Raw genomic sequence first — 20545 nt, forward strand, 5'->3', positions numbered from 1 at the left:
GTGCATCGGTACAGCATGCCGTGCGGTAGCAAAGGACATATTAATTGCGTGATAACCTAATGCATATTGCCTGCAGTCCCTCTCTCTTAATGTGGAAATAATCCTCCAACACAACACAACCAACACAACAAATCCTCGCCGAGTGAGGAGTAATATTGGGTTGGTTATTGTATGCTATAAGTCCCTGTCTAAATTCCCTGCGCACGTCTAAATGGCCTTTTTAAAGTATGTCGAAGTATAAAGCCTGAAAGATGTGGGGTAATTAGGGAACGAAGCTTACTTAACCCTTTTTGCTCTGCCTCATAATTAGTGGTCCTCCCCGAAGCAATTCTGTTACTCCATCCTAACAAAAACAATGTTTATTAAGAACCGTCTAAGGATATAGCCTATATTATGAATAATTGCAATCATTCATTTGCCGACATCTCCGTTTGCGGACCCTGGAAATCAGTGATTAATTTATGAGTCGCAAGTATTTCCTCATGTAGGCCTGTGTTGATTGCATTGTTCAAAGTTTGTTTATTAGCCCTAGCTGTTTCATGGAAATCAGACTATTTTTCTACCTGCAACTCAAGGCACCCAGGCAATTAGTCAATTTTGCATATCACCTTACCCTCTAGTCATCTTGTCATCATGGTCTGCTGCAACCATTGGCGTCTGCAACATTAGCACCAAAATATTTGGGACTGTTTATTTGGGAATGTACCTGATATAGCCCCCTTGAAGCCTTTAGAAAGCAAAGCAGTGACCGAGCACTTGGGTAGGAAGGCAGGTATACCAGTTGACGACCCATATCAACGTAATAATACAGATGTCCCCACTTTATTGACGTGACCATAATATGACAAAAATACATGGTTTGCTCACTTGTGGTTTTGAGAGAGGTACCGTCCCCAAAATGGTGTTCGCTAGAAAAAAATGCTGCCTCTGGTGTTGAAAAGGGGTCCCTCCTCTCCCCTCTGACAGAAACAAGTTGTGAAAGGGAAAGAGCAGAGTCTCTCCCACTGCCAGGCAGTCTTAAGGGCTTATGATTAATTACTCCGGAGTCTAAGAGTTGTCAGCTCTTTGGGTATCCAATAAATTAGAGGCTCCTGAGAGTTTTACGCACACACTCAGGTGAGCATGCATGGACACGGACCACTGCGCACCTTTTTCCTCGGCCGCGCCTCTTTATAAAGATTATCTGTACTTGGAGCGGCAGGGCTACTTTCCTCCACCTCGTATTGTAGCAGCAGTGTAGTCTGTGTGATGCACGATACCTCTCTGCATTGCCTTGATGTCGTTACTCAAGACGGCGTTTTTGGGGAAATTTGAAGGTAAGTTCTCCTTATTTTCATAGACGACATGGCTTGGAATACATTCAAAGTAATATTATTTTCAGAGGGTTATGAGGTGTTTTGATTTCTTGATAACAGCATCACCATCAAGCACAGTCAGTTATGTAAACATATTTAATGATGGTGATGGAACGTGCACGATAATTGGTATTATTTACATGAGTCTGCACCACACCAAATAATGATGCAATTGCCATAGAACTATTTATTATATGTTTCACATTCTTATGTCAAATTGAACTTGGGAAAGCAGCCGCCTTAGGTCAAGGTTAACCCACGTGGGTCTCACTATGATTCTTTTTCAAATGCTTTATTGCAATAATGAAGGAACAATAACACACGATTATATTTGATATTTGATTGACATTCTTCACAACAATTTAGTAATGTTGTTATGGCATGTTGATTAAGTACATGTTGCCTATATGCGCAATGAATACTTTATATGGGTATTGCAAATTTAAGTTTACTCAATAGGCTTAATTGGATACAGAATTTGTTGCAGTACTATTTTACCATTAATCTTTTTGAAAAGGCCTAAATATTCAACGGCATGTTTATACACAAGTTCAGAATGCACACAGTTCAAGACAAGGATGAGGATTTGATATGCCTGCCTTAATTTATGTTCAGCAACTAACTTGGCCTGTTGCAGATCATTTCAATGCATTTGCGCACACTGGTCAATATACCTACATAAACTTGTACTATTTCTGTAGGCTAATGTAGGCTTATTATAAAATACAGAACTTGTTATATTTCAATTACAATCTTGGCATTTTCAGTTTTTTTTATGTAATAGGCAAGGGAAAATGTACATTCATCAACAAGACATATGTTACCCGTCAGGTTTATAAGTGCTCCCTATATGGTTGGAAGACAGACGATCCGCATGGATAGTGGAAATGGCCCAGTGACAGTTATGGATGAGAGTCCCACATCTAGCCCCAGCTCCAGCCCCAGTCCTGACATGCTGACCACCGACAGTCGGCGTCCGGGGGCCCTGCAGCACTCCAGGGTGGTCCAGGCTGGTGGGCTCGGTGGCAGAGGGCGGCCGGCAGCAGCCAACGCAGCGCGGGAGAGGAGTCGAGTGCAGACCCTGAGAAGCGCATTCCTGGAGCTACAGAGGACTCTTCCGTCGGTGCCACCGGACACAAAACTGTCCAAGCTCGACGTGTTGATTTTGGCCACCACTTATATTGCCCATCTGACTCGGACCTTGCAAGAGGAGGGGATGGAGGAGGGAGAGAGCAATAGACAAACAGAGGCCTTACACTCGCTGAAAGGTGAAGGTTACCTGCACCCTGTGAAAGTAAGTAGGCCCAATACATTTTGACGTTGAATTGATATCGAAATTCCATTTGAAACTAACCTGACAAAGTGTGTCATAATTGTGTCAGCTCTATTCAATATACCACATAATAGAAAAAAAGTGATAATAAAAAAATAGTTAGCTAACAATAATCAATCATGCGTGCATAAAATGCATTTAGCCATCATTGCACAACTTTTTATATTACACAGATCTTTAAAATGAGTAGTCTTCCTATTATGCTTAATAAAATTATATAGAGAGGAATGGCTATTATGGGTAATTGAAAGCACCAATTTGCACCATAAATTGTGTTCAATTGTAAGTCGCTCTGGATAAGAGCGTCTGTTAAATGACTAAAATGTAAATGTAAAAATGCAATTAAACATTTAAATTAAATATATTGCTTAATGTAATGTGTGTGTGTTCAACTGAAGAATGACTTAAAATAAACTTAGCAACATATTTGTTTCTTCATTTTATTAATTCTATTTTCAGGTGCAATGAAATCAGTTAACTGCACTCCCTAAATCATTTGTTCTCTTTTTATCTCAACAGAAGTGGCCAATGCGATCCAGGTTATACGTCGGCGCCAGCGGTCAGTTTCTGAACAATTCAAAACAGACAGAAAATCAAGGCGCATCATCGTCAACCTCGCAGACATAAATCTATCCACTGCATAAGGGACTTGTAATTTAGACGAGCATTAATTAGTACGACTCTTTCAGCTACATCCACCCATGAGGACTTATGAAATGGACAGGAGATTCGTCGTCTTACAGTGCTTATTATTTTTATTTATCAAACAACTGCTTTTGACTTCAGTATTTTCGTGTAAAGGAGACAGTCACGACTCTTTCAATAGTAGGAACACATTGTAAATTAATATATTATGTATATAAAATCTGAGAAAGCCTGAATATTGTTGCTCTTATTTTGGCCATGCTGTGTTTCTGCTCTGCTTTCTGCTGTTCTGTGCCTGTTGGAGATATTATTAACGTGTGTATGCTTTTTAGAAATTCCGTATGCGGTGTAATGAACATTCGCACTAAATGCATGTGTGAATAACTTAACATCTGTCATGTGAAGTGATCTGTCAGCCTCTTCATCTTTTTTTATTACGTAAATGGTTGTAATTATGTTTTTTTGATAATGACTTGAGAAATAGAAATAAGACATGTCTCCCACTCCATCGGTTGTAAATAATTTTACTGAGATGTATTTGTTTTAAGTGGCCTAAATAATAATGTTCTGTAATTTAAGACAAGCTTTATCTCTTAACAATCAAGAGGGATTCAATTTTATTATTTACCTAAAAAGGGAATTATGAGTTGACATTCTTTGGAAATATGCCATTTTTTGCATGTATGTGCAGTCAGATATATATTTTACACAAATGCACAATTTTGCAACCACAACAAACTCATTACAATAAATGTTAATCCATTTCAAGGCACATACTGTGTAATGTATTATAGGCCCTAAGCCTATTCAAAATGGCAGTGTCTCTTTCAGTGTGGTGTATAGTGTGTCTAGATGCCGCTTTCAAAACAATGGGAACTCGGAACTGGAACTCGGAAATCACTGAATTCCGACTTCAGTGCGTTCAAAACAATTGGGAACTCGGAAAAAACTAGCTCTGACTGGGAAATCGATTTGAACGTTATCCAACTCCGAATTCCAACTCGGGAAGTCGGGCCTCTTCTAGAGCTCGGACGTCCCGACCTGAAGATCACTGAAGTCATGATTTGACCTCGGCAAGAGGCCACTTCTATTAAAGGGAAAGTTCGGGATTTGGGCAATTAGATGAACTGGATATAATTTTTATGTCTCTGTGTTCAGTTTTAAGTAAGCTGCCAACTACCGTTAGCGCAATTGTTAACTACTGGAAGTCTATGGGAACAGCTAGTAGGGGAAATCGATAAAGGGCCTCATTGCCAAAATCCCGAACTATCCCGTCAAACTATAGCATAACTTTTGAGATAATTCTGGCATTATGAAGTTGAAATCGAATGGTCAGAGATCAATTTAGAAAGTGCACGTTTATGCAGCCTACTCAGACACTTACACTGCTGAAATGTGCAAATTGGAGACTTAGCATAATATTCAAAAGAAAAACTGATAGTTATGGTTTTAAAGGCCCAGTGCAGTAAAACAATTGATTTCCCTGTGTTTTACATACAATCAGTGGCCAGTTTATTTGGTACACCCATCTATACTGAACAAAAATATAAACACAACATGTAAAGTGTTGGCCCCATGTTTCATGAGCTGAATTAAAAGATCCCAGAAAATGTCCATACGCACAAAAAGTTTATTTCTCTCAAATTTTGTGCACCAATTTGTTTACATCCCTGTTAGTGAACATTTCTCTTTTGCCAAGACAATCTATCCACCTGACAGGTGTGGCATATCAAGAAGCTGATTAAACAGCATGCACATTACACAGGTGCACCTTGTGCTGGGGATTTTTTTTTAAACACAAAAGGTGCAGTTGTCACAACACAATGCCACGGATGTCTCAAGTTGAGGGAGCGTGGAATTGGCATGCTGACTGCAGGAATATCCACCAGAGCTGTTGCCAGATAATTCAATGTTCATTTCGCTCCATCGTTTTGGAGAATTTAGCAGTGCGTCCAACCAGCCTCACAACCTCAGACCATGTGTAACCTCACCTGCGTGATCGTCTGAGATTAGCCATCCAGACAGCTGATGAAACATGTATGTAATAAAGCCCTTTTGTGATCAAAAACTCATTCTGACTGGCTGGGCCTGGCTCCCCAGTGGGTGGACCTATTCCCTCCCAGGCCAACGCATGGCTGCGCCCCTGCCCAGTCAAATAAAATCTTTACCTTTGCCAAGATAATCCATCCACCTGACAGGTGTGGCATATTAAGAAGCTGATTAAACAGCATGATCATTACACAGGTGCACCTTGTGCTCGTATAATCATTTTTAAAAATGCAGTTGTCACAACACAATGCCACAGATGTCTCAGGTTTTGAGGGAGCGTGCAATTGGCATGCAGACTGCAGGAATGTTCACCAGAACTGTTGCCAGAGATTTTAATGTTAATTTCTTTACCATAAGCCGCCTCCAATGTCGTTTTAGAGAATTTGGCAGAATGTACAACCACAGACCATGTGTAAACACGCCAGCCCAGGACCTCCACATTCAGCTTCTTCACCTGCTGATGAAACCGAGGAGTATTTCTGTCTGTAATAAAGCCCTTTAGTGGGGAAAAATTCATTCTGATTGGCCTATGGCTCCCATGGCTGCGTACCTGCCAAATCATGTGAAATCCATAGATTTATTTCAATTGACTGATTTCAAGTTTTAATGTCACATGCACAAGTACAGTGAAATGCCTTTCTTGCAAACTCAAAACCCAACAATGCAATAATCAGTAACAATGTAATACTAGAAAAAAACAGGAGAAGAACTGTAACTCAGTATAATCATTGGAATTGTTGCATGTTACATTTATATATATTTTTCAGTATAGTATCGGGTTGGACCCCCTTTGCCTCCAGAACAGCCTGAATTCTTCAGGGGAATGGATTCTACAAGGTGTCAGAAACGTTCAAATGTTTGGTTTCAAGGTACAATTGATACAATTTGCTACAATTGGTGTCATGGGACCTAACGTGTGCCAGGATAACATCCCCCACACCACTACACCACTGCCATCAGCCTGTACCGATGACACTAGGCAGGATGGGGCCATGGTCTCGTGCTGTTTACATCAAATCCTGACTGCCTTCAGCATGACGCAACAGGAACCGGGATTAATCGGACCAGACGATGTTTTTCCACTACTCAATTGTCCAGTGTTGGTGGTGGCGTGCCCACTGGAGCCGCTTCTTCTTGTTTTTAGCTGATAGGAGTGGAACCCGGTGTGGTTGTCTGCTGCAAAAGTCCATCCGTGAAAAGGGCCGACGAGTTGTGTGCACCGAGATGCCATTCTGCACACCACTGTCGTACTGCGCCGTTATTTGCCTCTTTGTGGCCCGCCTGTGAGCTTGTACGATTCTTGCCATTCTCCTCCGACCTCTCTTATCAACGAGCTGTTTCCGCCCACAGGACTGCCGCTGACTGGAAGTTTTTTTGTTTGTCGTACCATTATCGGTAAACCCTAGACACTGCCGTGTATGACAAGCCCAGGGGGACGTCCGTTTCTTAGATACTGGAACCGGCGCGCCTGGCACCGACGATCATACCACACTCGAAGTCGCTTAGGTCACACGTTTTCCCCATTGTAACGTTTAATCGAAACAGTAACCAAATGCCTCGATGCCTGCCTGCCTGCTTTATAAAGCAAGCCACGGCCATGTGATTCACTGTCTGTAGGAGCGAACCGTTTTCATGAACGGGGTGGTGTGTCTAATAAACTGGCCACTGAGTGTGTATTTCCACACTACGATGATAAAGCCCTTTTAGTGTAAGAGCTGTTTTAAAAGACTGCCTGACATTTCTGCCTGTTTTGGTGGGATGAAGTTTTGGCCTGCCTGACAGTTAATAGACCAATAAGAAAGAGAGTTCCAAACCTCTCGGCCAATAACAGCTTTTTTTTCACCTTTCCCCTCCCCACTCAGACCACTCCCAGACAGTCATAGAAAAACTATTTGTTTGAGAAATTGCTATTTGCTAAGCCATCTTTTTGAAAATATTAATTGAAAACTTGTTGTTACCCAGAAATTATTTGATAATGAGATCAAAACGGCTGCATTGGACCTTTAATTCAAATGCAAAATTGCCAAAACACAAATACAATTAAAACACCGTTTTCAAAAGTTATAAGATAGACCTATTTTTTTTTTAAATGCATGAAATTAAATTAAATGTATGAAATGTATGCATTCACTACTGTAAGTCGCTCTGGATAAGAGCGTCTGCTAAATGACTAAAATGTAAATGTTAATAATAGGTAAAACTTTGTAGTGTGTTTTTGCTAGTTGCCTGCGTGATGTGAGCTCAGACTGCGCATGCCAATAACGATGAAGCAGGAAGTCTTATCTTTCTTTCTGGAAGAACAACGAAGGAGGACACATGGAGTTTGTATGCGCTCGCACCAATATTGTTTTTATGAGCAACAACTTGTTGAATTCCCCGTTCATTCGACAGGTAGGTGGCTAATAACATTGGGCAGTCGGTTTTATTCAAAAATAATGCACATTTGTGTTTTAGCTAGCTATATAAAATACCAGAACACTAGCAATAGTAGCTAACCTGAATGTAACGTTTCCGCAGTCAAAATAAGGATTATATCCATCCCTCTAAAAATGGATTCGAAATAATTTACGTAGTTTTCTGTAATGTAATCGTCCTGTTTCAATGATACAATTGTATTGACTAGGTTAGTAAGCAAACCGTTTCCTTGCTACTGGTGCACTGCGCTCGAGGGCCACGAATCAATGCCACTGACCACGAGAGTTGGCAAGCTGGCGTGGCCATAATGTAGTTAGCGCTAGGGTAGGCGAGAGACTGGTAATGTATGCATATTGTCTGGCGAAGGATGCAGCTGATTATTTAATTCTTTAATAATCATTAATTTAGTTTGCTAATTAACCACTCCCCCCTCATGTTTATGCTCAAATTGGTGCAGACATTTAAGGCACTTTTGTCGGTGCATGTGGTCTTTTGGCAATCACATACTATGGATAATTTTACCAAAATAAGTTGACGTTTTACTCTTGGATCTTAGTATCATGTGTGAATGGAATGGGCCCATTGTCAAAAATAAATCATGACTCATCGAACGGTGTATTTGGGCCTAAATGTCCCAGCAGTATTGTAATAAATCATACTGTCAGCTGCTTGTCCCAGATCCGATGATAAATGGACCCTTTGTCATTTTGGCCCCTATTGTTAGTTAGGTTACTGCACACCTGCTCTGGTCACCGATCATCGGATACCATGGTGGTCAGTTAATTGTCTTCGCAATGACTTCATTGAGGAGTCTCGACTTTGGACGTCTCAAAGGAGTAAAGGTTTTGGTTAAGGTCGTGATCTGCTGTTGAACCTTCCTTGGAAAGGCTGCAGTGTGGGCTTTCATTGTGCAATACTCCCAAGCTGTGTTAAATGTGCCCCCTGACCCTAAGTTCATTAGTCATTTTAGCTGTCTAGTTGTTCTGAGTGCATTGGCTATTCCTTCAGTACAGCTTATCAATGCAAGATAAAAACCAATAGTGCCACACCAGTTACATGGCAATTACTTGGGAGTACTATTTTTGGATGTCACTCAGACTTTTTCAAAGTGCAGAATGCTTCCCATAGATCTGAATGTGGCTCTTAATATCTGAGCAGTAGAGTTGTGTGCTATCTGAATCCCAGAATTAGCAGAACCTTGAATCTGGCAAACTCGACAGCTGTGTAGGCTGACGGAAGTGTTTTTAAATATACAGCAGCAGGAATTTCACTTCAGGTTTTATGTATTTCTCTTACAGCTTTCATGGACTTGAAGGGGGTTGAAGGTTCCAGACACGCATACATCCTTTGTTGTACTGGAGTGAGTCGTCCATTCTTAAACCAGGGTTTATTAAAAGGCCTAGAATTCGCTATGCTTTTCTGTTCTGACAATACTGGAGTTGTGATGAGTTATCATTTTTGCCGTTTACCCATCTGACTAAATTGGGTTGCTGAGACTAACTAACTGAACTACCAGTATAATCACAACACTGACCATACCACAACTGTCAGTCAAATTTGATTTATTATTTTTGTTTTTTCACAGGTTTGTCTTTTGGGGACAGATGGTGCTGGCTATGCCAGTAGTGTACTGAGGTGAGTTCATTACTAACTATAAGCTATGCTCTGCTAGTCGGTTGTTCTGCTGGTATTGTGATGACTTCACACATTTGCCGTTTACCCATCTGACTAAATTGGGGTGTTGAGACTGTGACTAACTGAACTACCAGCATTATTCTAACTAAAGAATACCATTTCAACCCACAACCTCTCGATTGGAGACCAATGATCATCAGTATAACAATGTTTTTCTCCCACAGATTTGATTGGCTGGCAGGGTACTGAAGACGCTATAAGAGATCTACATCAGGGGTGTCACTCATTCCATAGAGCCTAGTGTCTGCGGGTTTTGAGTTTCTTTCAGTTAACCTCTATGGGCTAGGTGGGACGCTAGCGTGCCACCCGTGGTGCACTCCATCAACAGCAGGTGCATTTCAAGAGCGGCAAATTTGAATCCAAATAAATGTCAAAATTCAAATTTTTCAAACATACAACTATTTTACACCCTTTGAAAGATAAACATCTCCTTAATCTAACCACGTTTTACGATTTCAAAAAGGTTTTACGGCGAAAGCATAAATTTAGAGTATGTTAGGACAGTACATTTACAAGAGTTGTGTGTAATGTTTTGTCAAGTCAAAGACAGGGTCACCAAAACCATAAAACCAGCTAAAATGATGCACTAACCTTTTACAATCTCCATCAGATGACACTCCTAGGACATTATGTTAGACAATGCATGCATTTTTAGTTCTATCAAGTTCATATTTATATCCAAAAACAGCGTTTTACTATGGCATTGATGTTGAGGAAATCGTTTCCCTCCAATAACCGGCAGTCAAGTCAGCGTCACAAATTAAATAATTAAAATTAGAAAACATTGGTAAAATATTATATTGTCATTTAAAGAATTATAGATTTACATCTCTTGAACGCAATCAACTTGCCAGATTTAAAAATAACCTTACTGGGAAATCACACTTTGCAATAATCTGAGCACTGCGCCCAGAAAAATACGCGTTGCGATACAGACTAGACGTCATGTTGGGGAGATCTAAAATACTATGTAAATAATCCATTACCTTTGATTCTCTTCATCAGATGTCACTTCCAGGTATCACAGGTCCATAACGAATGTAGTTTTGTTCAAAAAAGCTCATCATTTATGTCCAAAAATCTCCGTCTTGTTAGCACATGATCTAAGCCAGCCGGACTTCTCGTCATGAAAGAGGGGAAAAAATATATTTACGTTCGTTCAAACATGTCAAACGTTGTATAGCATAAATCATTAGGGCCTTTTTTAACCAGAACATGAATAATATTCAAGGTGGACGAATGCATACTCTTTTATAACGTATTGGAACGAGGGTACCCAACATGAACTCGCGCGCCAGGTGTCTAATGGGACATCATCGTTCCATGGCTCTTGTTCGGTCAGATCTCCCTCCAGAAGACTCAAAACACTTTGTAAAGGCTGGTGACATCTAGTGGAAGCAATAGGAAGTGCCAAAATATTCCTCAGCCCCTGTGTTTTTCAATGGGATAGGTTTAAAGTCAATACAACACATCAGGTATCCACTTCCTGTCAGAAAATGTCTCAGGGTTTTGCCTGCCAAATGAGTTCTGTTATACTCACAGACACCATTCAAACAGTTTTAGAAACTTTAGAGTGTTTTCTATCCATGTATAATAAGTATATGCATATTCTAGTTACTGGGTAGGATTAGTAACCAGATTAAATCGGGTACATTTTTTTTATCCAGACGTGCAAATGCTGCCCCCTAGCCCTAACAGGTTAAGGCTTAGACAGCCAGGTGATGGAGTGACCTTAACTCATCAATCGAGTACAGGGAGCAGCGAAAACCTGCATACACTCGGCCCTTCGTGCAATGAGTTTGACACGCGATCTACATCTTGTTTTTGGTGAGTAAGGCCTATACCTTTTCCACTGGCATTAACCAACTAGTATACAACCAGCCCACTTTGGCTGTTTGAAATGTTTTCACTTCGGTTAATGTTGTGATGAGTTATAATTTTTGCCTTTTACCCATAAGACCATTATTGGGGTGCTGACAATGTGACTAACTGAACTACCAGTATTCTGAGATTTTACATTGTCTATCAAATTATCATTTTAATAAGTTTCTGTTCTTTCGTAGAGTTAATGGGCCAGGATGTATATTGAAGACTGATGTAAATCTTGCCCTGTGGTGAGTAAAATAAAATGTTTTTTATTTATCTGAGGACCAAATGTGTCTTTGATCGGCAAATGTGCACGAAACTGGAGTTGTGATGAGTTCTACATTTTGCCGTTTACCCATCAGACTAAATTGGGATGCTGAGAATGTAACTTCCTGAACTACAGTATAATTGCTTGCATATTGTGCCTAACTACAATCAAATGATAGTCATGCTAATAGACTGTTCTTCTCTCCTAGATTGGGTTTGATCCAGTATGTGGAATATGAAGACTTAAATCTCAACCCTATGGTGAGTGTCTGATGGCTAAAAGTAGCCAATTGTTTTCCTTCAGTCTTCTACTGGAGTTGTGATGACCTCTCACTTTTGCTGTTTACCGATCTGACTAAATTGGGATGCTGTGACTAACTGAACTGCCAGTATTAGCATTGATCATTATAGGTAGATGCAGAGAGCATAGTGGGTCAATTTCCACAACTAAGAGTGTTGAAGCGTGAGCATCTCGCTTAGCTCAATATCTGCGGTGCACCTCGTGGCAGCGGCATTGCAGGGTCTACCTTCAATCATTAAACCTGCAATCCCTGACTAAGTTTTGAGACTTCTTATTTCATCATGCAGGATTGTTAGACCTGCAGTAGGGGAGTTATTTCCTGGGTTGTGAGGTGTCAACTAAGATTTTCCTACCCATGTTAATTCATTTTTAATGGAATTGTGATGCCTTTTCTGCTAATTTACCCTGCTGAAAAGCCATTCATTTGAATTACCAGCATTGTAACTAAACCCACAATGGTGGAAGGCTGTAAAGTAGTTTTAGGTTGCTGGCTAATCTCAGACAATGGTCATTTGCGTTTAACTGATTTCTTCTATTCATTGACACAATTCACAAGGTTTGGAAAGCGGTGCATGTACTCCTTCACACATGTGACCCTGGAGACCTAAACTATCACCCTATTTTCAACTTTCTTGTCTGTCAAAAAAGCACAGCCTTGGTCTGACTCCCCTGCCTAAATTTAAGGTTAAATGTTTGTTTTTAATCAGATTGTATTCTGCGCTGTTATGAAATAAAACATTTTATGGTACATTAATCGCAATCTTTTTTTCTGCCTACATTGAATTACTGTGTCAAATTACATGAACTATACTGAAAAATGAATGGTACAGTTCATGTAAGGAAATAAGTAAACTGCAATAAATGCATTAGACCCTAATCAATGGATTTCACTTGGCTGCAGGTGCGTAGCCATGGGTTGGCCTGGGAGGGAATAGGCCCACCCAGTCAGAATTAGCTGATGAAACAGTATTTGTCTGGGTGGCTATCGCAGGTGAGGCCGGTCGGATGTACTGCCAAATTCTCATTCAATACTGTGGTGGACATTCCTGCAGTCAGCATGCCACTCAACCTGTGATGTGGCATTATTTAAAATTATCCCAGCACAAGGTGCACCTGTAATCATGCTGTTTAATCAGCTACTTGATATGCCACACCTGTCAGGTGGATGGATTATCTTGGCAGAGGAGAAATGCTCAGTGAAGCTTTTTGTGCGTATGGAGAATTTCTGGGATCAACACTACATGTTGCGTTTTATATTCTTCTGAGTAGCTCATTTCACCATTTTAAATTCAATTGGATATGTAAAAATAGAAACATCCTTTTACTTAGCTGTGGCGCTATTCTTCAGTGATGTAGCTGGCGGCCCCGGGTGCGTAGGTGTAGACAAAGTGCAGGATGCTCTGTTGGAGCTGCTCCAGGATAAGGTCTCTCCTGTGGAGAGCTTCCAGGTCACACAGGTCACAGGGAAATGCTGCGTCGGGTGGGATAACGAGCGCTGAGGCTCCTGTAGGTAGAGGGAGCAGTCCCCAGACCAACTATCAGGGAAAATCTAGACTGCAGTCCACACTGACTGCTATTACTAGAGCAAAGAAGATCATGGCCAGGATACTCTTGCCTGTAGCTACTGCAATAACATGTGACCGATAATGTGATTTGACTATAGATGGCCCCTGTAGAGATCACTCACTGACATTAAAGCAAGACCTGGGCATGGCTGCGGGAAGATGTTTTGTGTTCGGGGAGGGGGATTCTTCACCCCGCTCTGCTGATTGTATTTTTCTCCCCATATACAGGAGTATTAAAGACTTAGTGCACTAATTTGGGGTGGGGGTCATTTTGTATTTTTGATATGGGGGGGGGCTGCAGCATGGCTATGGACCTAGGGGTGTGGCACCATAGTCCCTAGACAAAAGGTTGGACTGTGACATAACTAGAAATGGTGCTGAATCTGGAGGGGTTTGTTCTTGGACTATCAGTTAGCCAGGATGTGTGAAGGTAGGTGATTTCAACATGGCAAATGGGATCTATGAGTTTGGCTGCTGACGTGGCCTTCGGTCCTGTGTGTCATACCATGTCTGAGAGTGATGGAGTTTTCACACAGCAACACAGCGATCACTGCATCCTCCTCCAGCACTGTGCTTCTCAGACACAGCTTACTGTGGGCCTCGGCCAGGGAGATCCTGGAAGAAACATGCCAATAGACATTTTGTAGAAGTAAACAAATGTTTATTTTTAGCTAAGAGCTAAGCAGAATTTACTGTGAGTAATGGTACAGTTACTAACTGGCAATGCAAAATCAAGCAACGACATACACTGTAGGAACAGGCCATCAGATCTAGAAAAACCTGTCTTTGTTAGCCTTTTATTTAAATATCTATATAGTGCCCCTGATGAAATTGGGTTTATTTTTACTGTTCACTTTCACAAAATATTTTCCAAACTATACGAAAAATAGTCTGGACCCAGGCACCCATTTATAGGTTCTGTAAATGAATGATTGCGCTCCACCTTGTGGAGAAATATGACATTACAGAGAACACTTCGAAAGCACAAAATGCTGCAGGTGCCCTGAGAATTAAGGGCTTTTTCTCTTACACATTGTTAAATCAGTGATTTGACAAATGCCCAAGTTAAACACTACAATAAGTAAAAGGTGATGTGTATAAATATTAAACATGGTATTTTTTTAATGAATAACCCTCAGCATGTGGTAGGCCCTTACAGTAGCTTGATGGAGGCCACAGACACCTTTGCACCATGGCCCGAGTCTGACCGGACCCTTCTGCTGGCCATGTAATAGCCATGGATCATCATCTCTGCCCCAGGGCTCAGCTCTGTCTGGATCCTCTGGGTGTAGGCCAGGAGCTAGGGGAAGGAAGAGAGCACAATGGTAAGTCATGTTGTCTGTCACAAAGCATCTAAGTGTGCGGATGTATTTTATGTGTGCCATATATTACATGAAAAGGTGAAAATCATCATTACGTATTGTGTGATTTACCTCCTGGTAGTCCTGTGTGGTGAACTGCATGCAGGATGGGTAGAGGGGCTCTCCGGGCTGCACTGCCTGCCTGAGGGTGTGCATCGTCTGGGCTAGCAGGGCCTGCTTTCCCCCTGCCTCCCGACACAGGATCACCAGACCAAAGGCCTCAGCCAACTGGGCAGGGACCGGGCCCATGTCCTACACACACAATGGATAACATATTTTCATGTGGCTGGTAGCTAATTTTGAAAAAATACTTTGACCTACTAGCTTAACATATTTAACAGTACTATATTTACCACTAGAGTACTGTTTCTTGTCCATTCTGAATTGGCACTGAGGCCAAAGTGGAGGAGAACCTGAAAGCGTTTGTTTGGGCAGCAGCCTGTTCCATGAGTGGGAGCAATTAACTACTTCCTCTGAAGAGAGTAAATTGTCTCCCCTTCCTGCTTTGCCTACATAAAGCATACGCCTAAACAGACAATTGGCTGGCTCAGAGATTTGACATTTCGGGAACACATATTTGCCAGTGCTGAGTGCTATTGGCATTGTGTGGTAGGAGAAAAGGTTTCAAACTGCTCACATGGAATAGCGTTGTTCCAGAACCACCATATCAGACAACAACCCAATGGGGACACATCGGGGGCACTCATATTTATCAAGTGCAGTAGTCCAATAAATTTGAATGGTAATGTAAATTAAACAACTATGACCCACCACTGTTCCCAGCACTGTACTGTCAGTCCTGGTGGTCTTGTTTGAGGGAGCTGTGGAGTCTGCCAAGGCCCAGAAGCTGCACTGGACAGGGAAGGAGATCTGCTGGTCAGCATCCTCTCCATACTTCTTCCCTGGGATGATCACAGACACTGTCCGACTCTCCAGAGCTGGGTGGGGAAGGAGAGTGGTCAAAGGTGAACTAACTGTTGGGGGTGGATAGAAGGCAAAGTCCCAGTGTGAAACCAGTCCCTTGGGTTATACACTCAAATAACCTACTCTATACTTTGTCACAGGAGGTGCCATAACGTTTCTTCATTGTTGCATTGCTTTGACAAGACAACACATTAGCTACAGCTGTATCAGACTGGCCCCAGGCTACAAGGTAAGCAGGGCTCTGTACCTGACTGAAGGGCGTCCATCTTATCCTTCCTGTGGTGGCCCAGGTCCCCGAGCATGCAGACGCCCCCGGTGGCCAGCAGGGCGGAGCCAGCGTGGATGTTAGCCGTGCCCGCTCCGTGTTCATCACGAGAAAGAGAGGCAAACATCTCCCCTGTCGCAGGGTGTCTCACCCCACGGCCAGCCAGGCCCAGGCTGTACGTCATCAGCCTAAGACGGGGGGTAACGGAGGCTGGCTCTCTCAACTATTCATTTATGCTGTTGACTTGAATATGGGCATAGTACAATTTTACTGTAGTGTTATTGTTTTGGTAATTTGGTCATTGTATTGTGCTTCCTAAGAACTTGGTTGATTGATTAATTGACTGAAGGATTATAATGCAGGACCTGTCCAGTATGAGTGTGTCAGTAGTCAGGGCCAGCAGGTCCAGGCAGTGCAGTGAGTCTGGGTTGTCCTCCCGGCCCTGGACCAGGCTGAGCAGCAGGCCCAGCTTCAGAGTGCTGTACAAGCCCGGGGGAACCACAGGGGAGCCAAACGTGTTAGCCACGATGGCAGAGAACCTCCAGGGGGAAGAGGCTGTTGCTGTCAACAGGGCCTGGAAGTTAGAGCTGATGGTGCCTGTGTCTGGGGGTGTGTTTGAAGGAAAAGTTGAGGGGTGGAGTGAATCTACTGGACTGAGGTGTTGTCATCGACTATACAATACCAGTCAAAAGTTTGGACACCTACACATTCAAGAGTTTCTTTATTTGTACCATTTTCTACATTGTCGAATATTAGTGAAGATATCAAAACTATGGAAACAAATCATAATATATTTTATTTGGGATTCTTCAAAGTAGCCAACCTTTGCCTTTGACAGCTTTGCAAACTATTGGCATTCTCTCAACCAGCTTCACCTGGAATGCTTTTCTAACAGTCTTGGAGTTCCCACATATTCTGAGCACTTGTTGGCTGCTTTTCCTTCACTCTGTGGTCCAAACCATTTAAATTGGGTTGAGGTCAGGTGATTGTGGAGGCCAGGTCATCTGATGCAGCACTCCATCACTCTCCTTCTTGGTCAAATAGCCCTTACACAGCCTGGAAGTGTTTTGGTTCATTGTCCTGTTGAAAAACAAATGATAGTCCCACTAAACCCAAACCAGATGGGATGGAGTATTGCTGCAGAATGCTGTGGTAGCCATGCTGGTTAAGTGTGCCTTGAATTATAAATAAATCACTGACAATGTCACCAGCAAAGCACCATCACACCTCCTCCATGCTTCACGGTGGGAACCACACATGCTGTGATCATCCGTTCACCTATTCTGCGTCTCACAAAGACACGGCGGTTGGAACCAAAAATCTCAAATTTGGAGCCAAGGGACTGATTTCCACCGGTCTAATGTCTATTGCTCGTGTTTCTTTGCCCAAGCAAGTCTATTCTTATTGGTTTCCTTTGCAGCAATTCGACCATGAAGGCCTGTTTCAAATAGTCTCCTCTGAAGAGTTGATGTTGAGATGTGTCTGTTACTTGAACTCTGAAGCATTTATTTGGGCTGCAATTTCTGAGGCTGGTAACTCTAATGAACTTATCCTCTGCAGCAGAGGTAATTCTGGGTCTCCCTTTCCTGTGGCGGTCCTCATGAGAGGCTGTTTTTTCATAGCGCTTAATGGTTTTTACGACTGCATTTGAAGAAACATTTTCTGGATTGACTGACCATGTCTTGAGGTAATGGTGGACTGTTGTTTCTCTTTGTTTACTTGAGCTGTTCTTGCCATAATATGGACTTGGTCTTTTACCAAATATAGGGCTATCTTCTGTGTCACAACAACTGATTGGCTCAAACGCATTAGGAAATAAATTCCACAATTTAATTGAAATGCATTCCAGGTGACTACCTCATGAAGCTGGTTGAGAGAATTCCAAGAGTGTGCAAAGCTGTCATCAAGGCAAAGGGTGGCTATTTAAAGAATCTCATAAAATATATTTATATTTGTTTTACACGATTCCATATGTGTTATTTCATAGTTTTTGTCTTCACTATTATTCTACAATGTATAAAATAGGTCAAATAAATAAAAACCCTGGAATGAGTAGGTTTGTCCAAACTTTTGACTGGTACTGTAGAGTGTTCTGGTATAAGCAAGTCAGAGGTCACAGTCCTCACACACAAGGACACGCACATGCATGTTCCTTATGAATTGCTTTCTCAGAGTAACTGAAAATCAGACCTATAGATTATGAATAGGATTTAATGTAAGCTGATCTGTACCATTGTAAGCATGCATATAGGTCCTTACATTCAGGCTTCCACGGTTGAACGCTATTGGCCTCCACACTCAAGGTGATGTTGGGCCACTGGTGGACATGGGCCGGTATGCCCAGCACCCTGTACAGACGTCCAATCCTCATGGAGTTACACAGCTCATCTACAACGTTGTGAGGGAAACGGAACCATAACACTCAGAGGGGTTGTCCGGTTCTGTCCTGCTGTTTCCTAATTATTTGAGGAACATGCAAGGCACCTACACACCCCTGCCAAGAGCAACACAGGAACCAGGCCCTTGGAACAAAGATCTCACTGTGTGTGCATTGTGCGACCCAACTAATGAGTGTTTCTTACACTTATTAACATATATGTTTAGTAACGTGAGCCAGCTGTGGTGAATTCCTCCAGAAGACTAGGTCAACAGAATATGCTAATACTGGCACTGAGAATCACTGCTCTCTCAGGGGTAATGGCTGGACAATGTTATTGGAGGGCACAGGAACACCTAATATCTCACCCAGGGGCACTACTGCGTGGCTGGCTACTCAAACCTCTATTTTAACTCTTCCCCCACTGGATTTTGGCTCCAAAATTACATTTGTCATGGAAAAGGAAGAGAATTCCTAACAAACTTCTAAGTTACTTTTCTAAGGAGATATCGAAGTTAAATCTATTAAAAATAAAATCTTGACTTGCAATATGTGAACATTACAAAACGTTTGGGCAAAATTATTATTATGTGAGCTTACCTCTGAGAAACAGGGTGACAGACTGGTACCTGAGGGCACTGGGAGGATGGACTTTCAGGACATCCAGTGCTTTAACATGGATCAGCTCAACAAGCTGCTTGTCTGTTTCCAAACCACATTATACTTACATGAACATTTACATTACAAAGGTCAGTCATTTAGCAGACGCTCTTATCCAGAGCATCTTACACTTTGTCTCACCTAGCTACCTTAAGATGGATGCACTATCATATTCAAGTACATTTTCTTCAATAAAGTAGCTGTCAGCAAAATCAGAGCTAGTAAGAAACGGCGAACTACATGTAAGCATGGCATGTGAGGCTACTTCATCAGGTATCATTTAGGGACATTCTCACCCCCCAGGACCCGGAACTTGATGTCCTCTTTGAGGTGAGAGGAGCAGAGCAGGCAACTGAAGTCACTCCTCACTGTGGCTGACTCAGTGGCTCCGGGTGCATGCACTCTGATGTGATGGAACCCTGAGGATAACATATTACAGAATTTGAAATTGTTTTGTAAATGGCATTACTGTGATGTTATGAAAACAGAAACATGTTACTTGTAATCAGGCCTACCTGTTGAGCAGGGACAGTCCTCCTCAGAACAGAGAAACCTGGCTCCCTGAGTGTACTTGGAGACCCTAGTCATCGCGATGGCCAAGCCCTCCATGGCAACAGGCCTCATGGTGCCATAACCACAGGGAAACTCACAGAGGTCCAAGGTGTACTCAGGGAACGGAGGTAGGTGTGTAAACTTCAGGATCACATTCACCTGACTTTCTGTGTGGATTTTCTCTATGAGGGAGAGTGTCTTTATTGACAGAAAACAAACCTAAAAGAGTGACAAAAAAAAAATACAAAAAATACCAGTATGTTCAAAATTCAAGGTTTGAATAAGGGGTAATGTAAATGGGAGATGTTTTGGACTTACAGATTGAAACAGTGCTGTAGCTTTGAGGGGGTCATTGAGAACACAGTCACCCAATCTAGGATCCAGTTCGATTAGATCTGAAGGGTTCACACGGATACAGAACCGATACACAGCCTCATTTCGCTGGATGTCTGAAGGGAATAGGTACTTGGGTGATAGAGTTGACTTTATAATAGCTAAATCAATCAATTTACATAACCATATCAGTTATTTAACAGTTTGCTGTCATCTATGAAGGACTGCGTCTCACCACATCCTCCAAGTGGGTACAGGGTTGCCTAGGTTACCTCTTCCTCAGGAGTCACACAATCCCATTAACTAGCTAGCTAACACTGACCGAAAGCTCTCGCTAGCTAGCCTACCACTGCCCCATAAAACTTACCGTTGAATGGTTTGCAGTCTTCGGCAAGTTGAAGAAGAGCTCCACTTCTGTCTAGAAAAGACAAAACTGACTCTTTCAGTAAGAAAACGTCTTCCATTTTCTGTTACCGACTGACTAGCTAAAGCGTTGGCTGAAGAGACTACAGTCACACAGTCAAGATATCACGCGACTGGAACATTTGAACTGTGCTCGCCAACTTTAGAGCACAGACAGAC

General features: G+C 42.1%; 2 protein-coding genes and 1 long non-coding RNA gene across 5 annotated transcripts; 2 read left to right on the forward strand and 1 right to left on the reverse strand.

Annotated features, from left to right (window-relative positions):
- The first annotated feature begins 533 nt into the window (after window positions 1–533).
- Window positions 534–3839, forward strand: LOC145850241 (transcription factor 24). Its single transcript, XM_082970762.1, has 3 exons — window positions 534–1316; window positions 2187–2649; window positions 3208–3839. The coding sequence occupies exons 2-3, from the start codon at window positions 2206–2208 to the stop codon at window positions 3313–3315; spliced, it is 552 nt and encodes a 183-aa protein (XP_082826888.1). The 5' UTR covers window positions 534–1316; window positions 2187–2205; the 3' UTR covers window positions 3316–3839.
- Window positions 2448–20528, reverse strand: mcmdc2 (minichromosome maintenance domain containing 2). Of its 2 annotated transcripts, none has more exons than XM_014181388.3 (14): window positions 20331–20528; window positions 19949–20025; window positions 19594–19849; window positions 19375–19497; window positions 19019–19120; window positions 18301–18429; window positions 16407–16644; window positions 16024–16229; window positions 15624–15790; window positions 14925–15104; window positions 14649–14791; window positions 13997–14106; window positions 13252–13430; window positions 2448–2555 (listed from the first exon to the last, which is right to left on the reverse strand). In XM_014181388.3, the coding sequence occupies exons 1-13, from the start codon at window positions 20425–20427 to the stop codon at window positions 13264–13266; spliced, it is 1995 nt and encodes a 664-aa protein (XP_014036863.3). In that variant the 5' UTR covers window positions 20428–20528; the 3' UTR covers window positions 2448–2555; window positions 13252–13263. The 2 variants fall into 2 exon arrangements, with proteins under 2 accessions (XP_014036863.3, XP_014036861.3); XM_014181386.3 differs by having other exon boundaries at window positions 19949–20079.
- On the forward strand, window positions 7532–12674 carry LOC106590415 (uncharacterized). 2 transcript variants are annotated; one of them, XR_006762744.2, is made up of 7 exons: window positions 7573–7773; window positions 9096–9157; window positions 9383–9432; window positions 9657–9823; window positions 11160–11319; window positions 11556–11606; window positions 11835–12674. It is a non-coding gene; the product is annotated as an uncharacterized LOC106590415 (long non-coding RNA). The 2 variants fall into 2 exon arrangements; XR_014383082.1 differs by having other exon boundaries at window positions 7532–7773; window positions 9657–11319.
- Window positions 20529–20545: the final 17 nt, after the last annotated feature.

This window comes from Salmo salar, chromosome 29 (assembly GCF_965601325.2).
Source record: "Salmo salar chromosome 29, fSalSal1, whole genome shotgun sequence".
Lineage (NCBI taxonomy): Eukaryota > Metazoa > Chordata > Actinopteri > Salmoniformes > Salmonidae > Salmo > Salmo salar.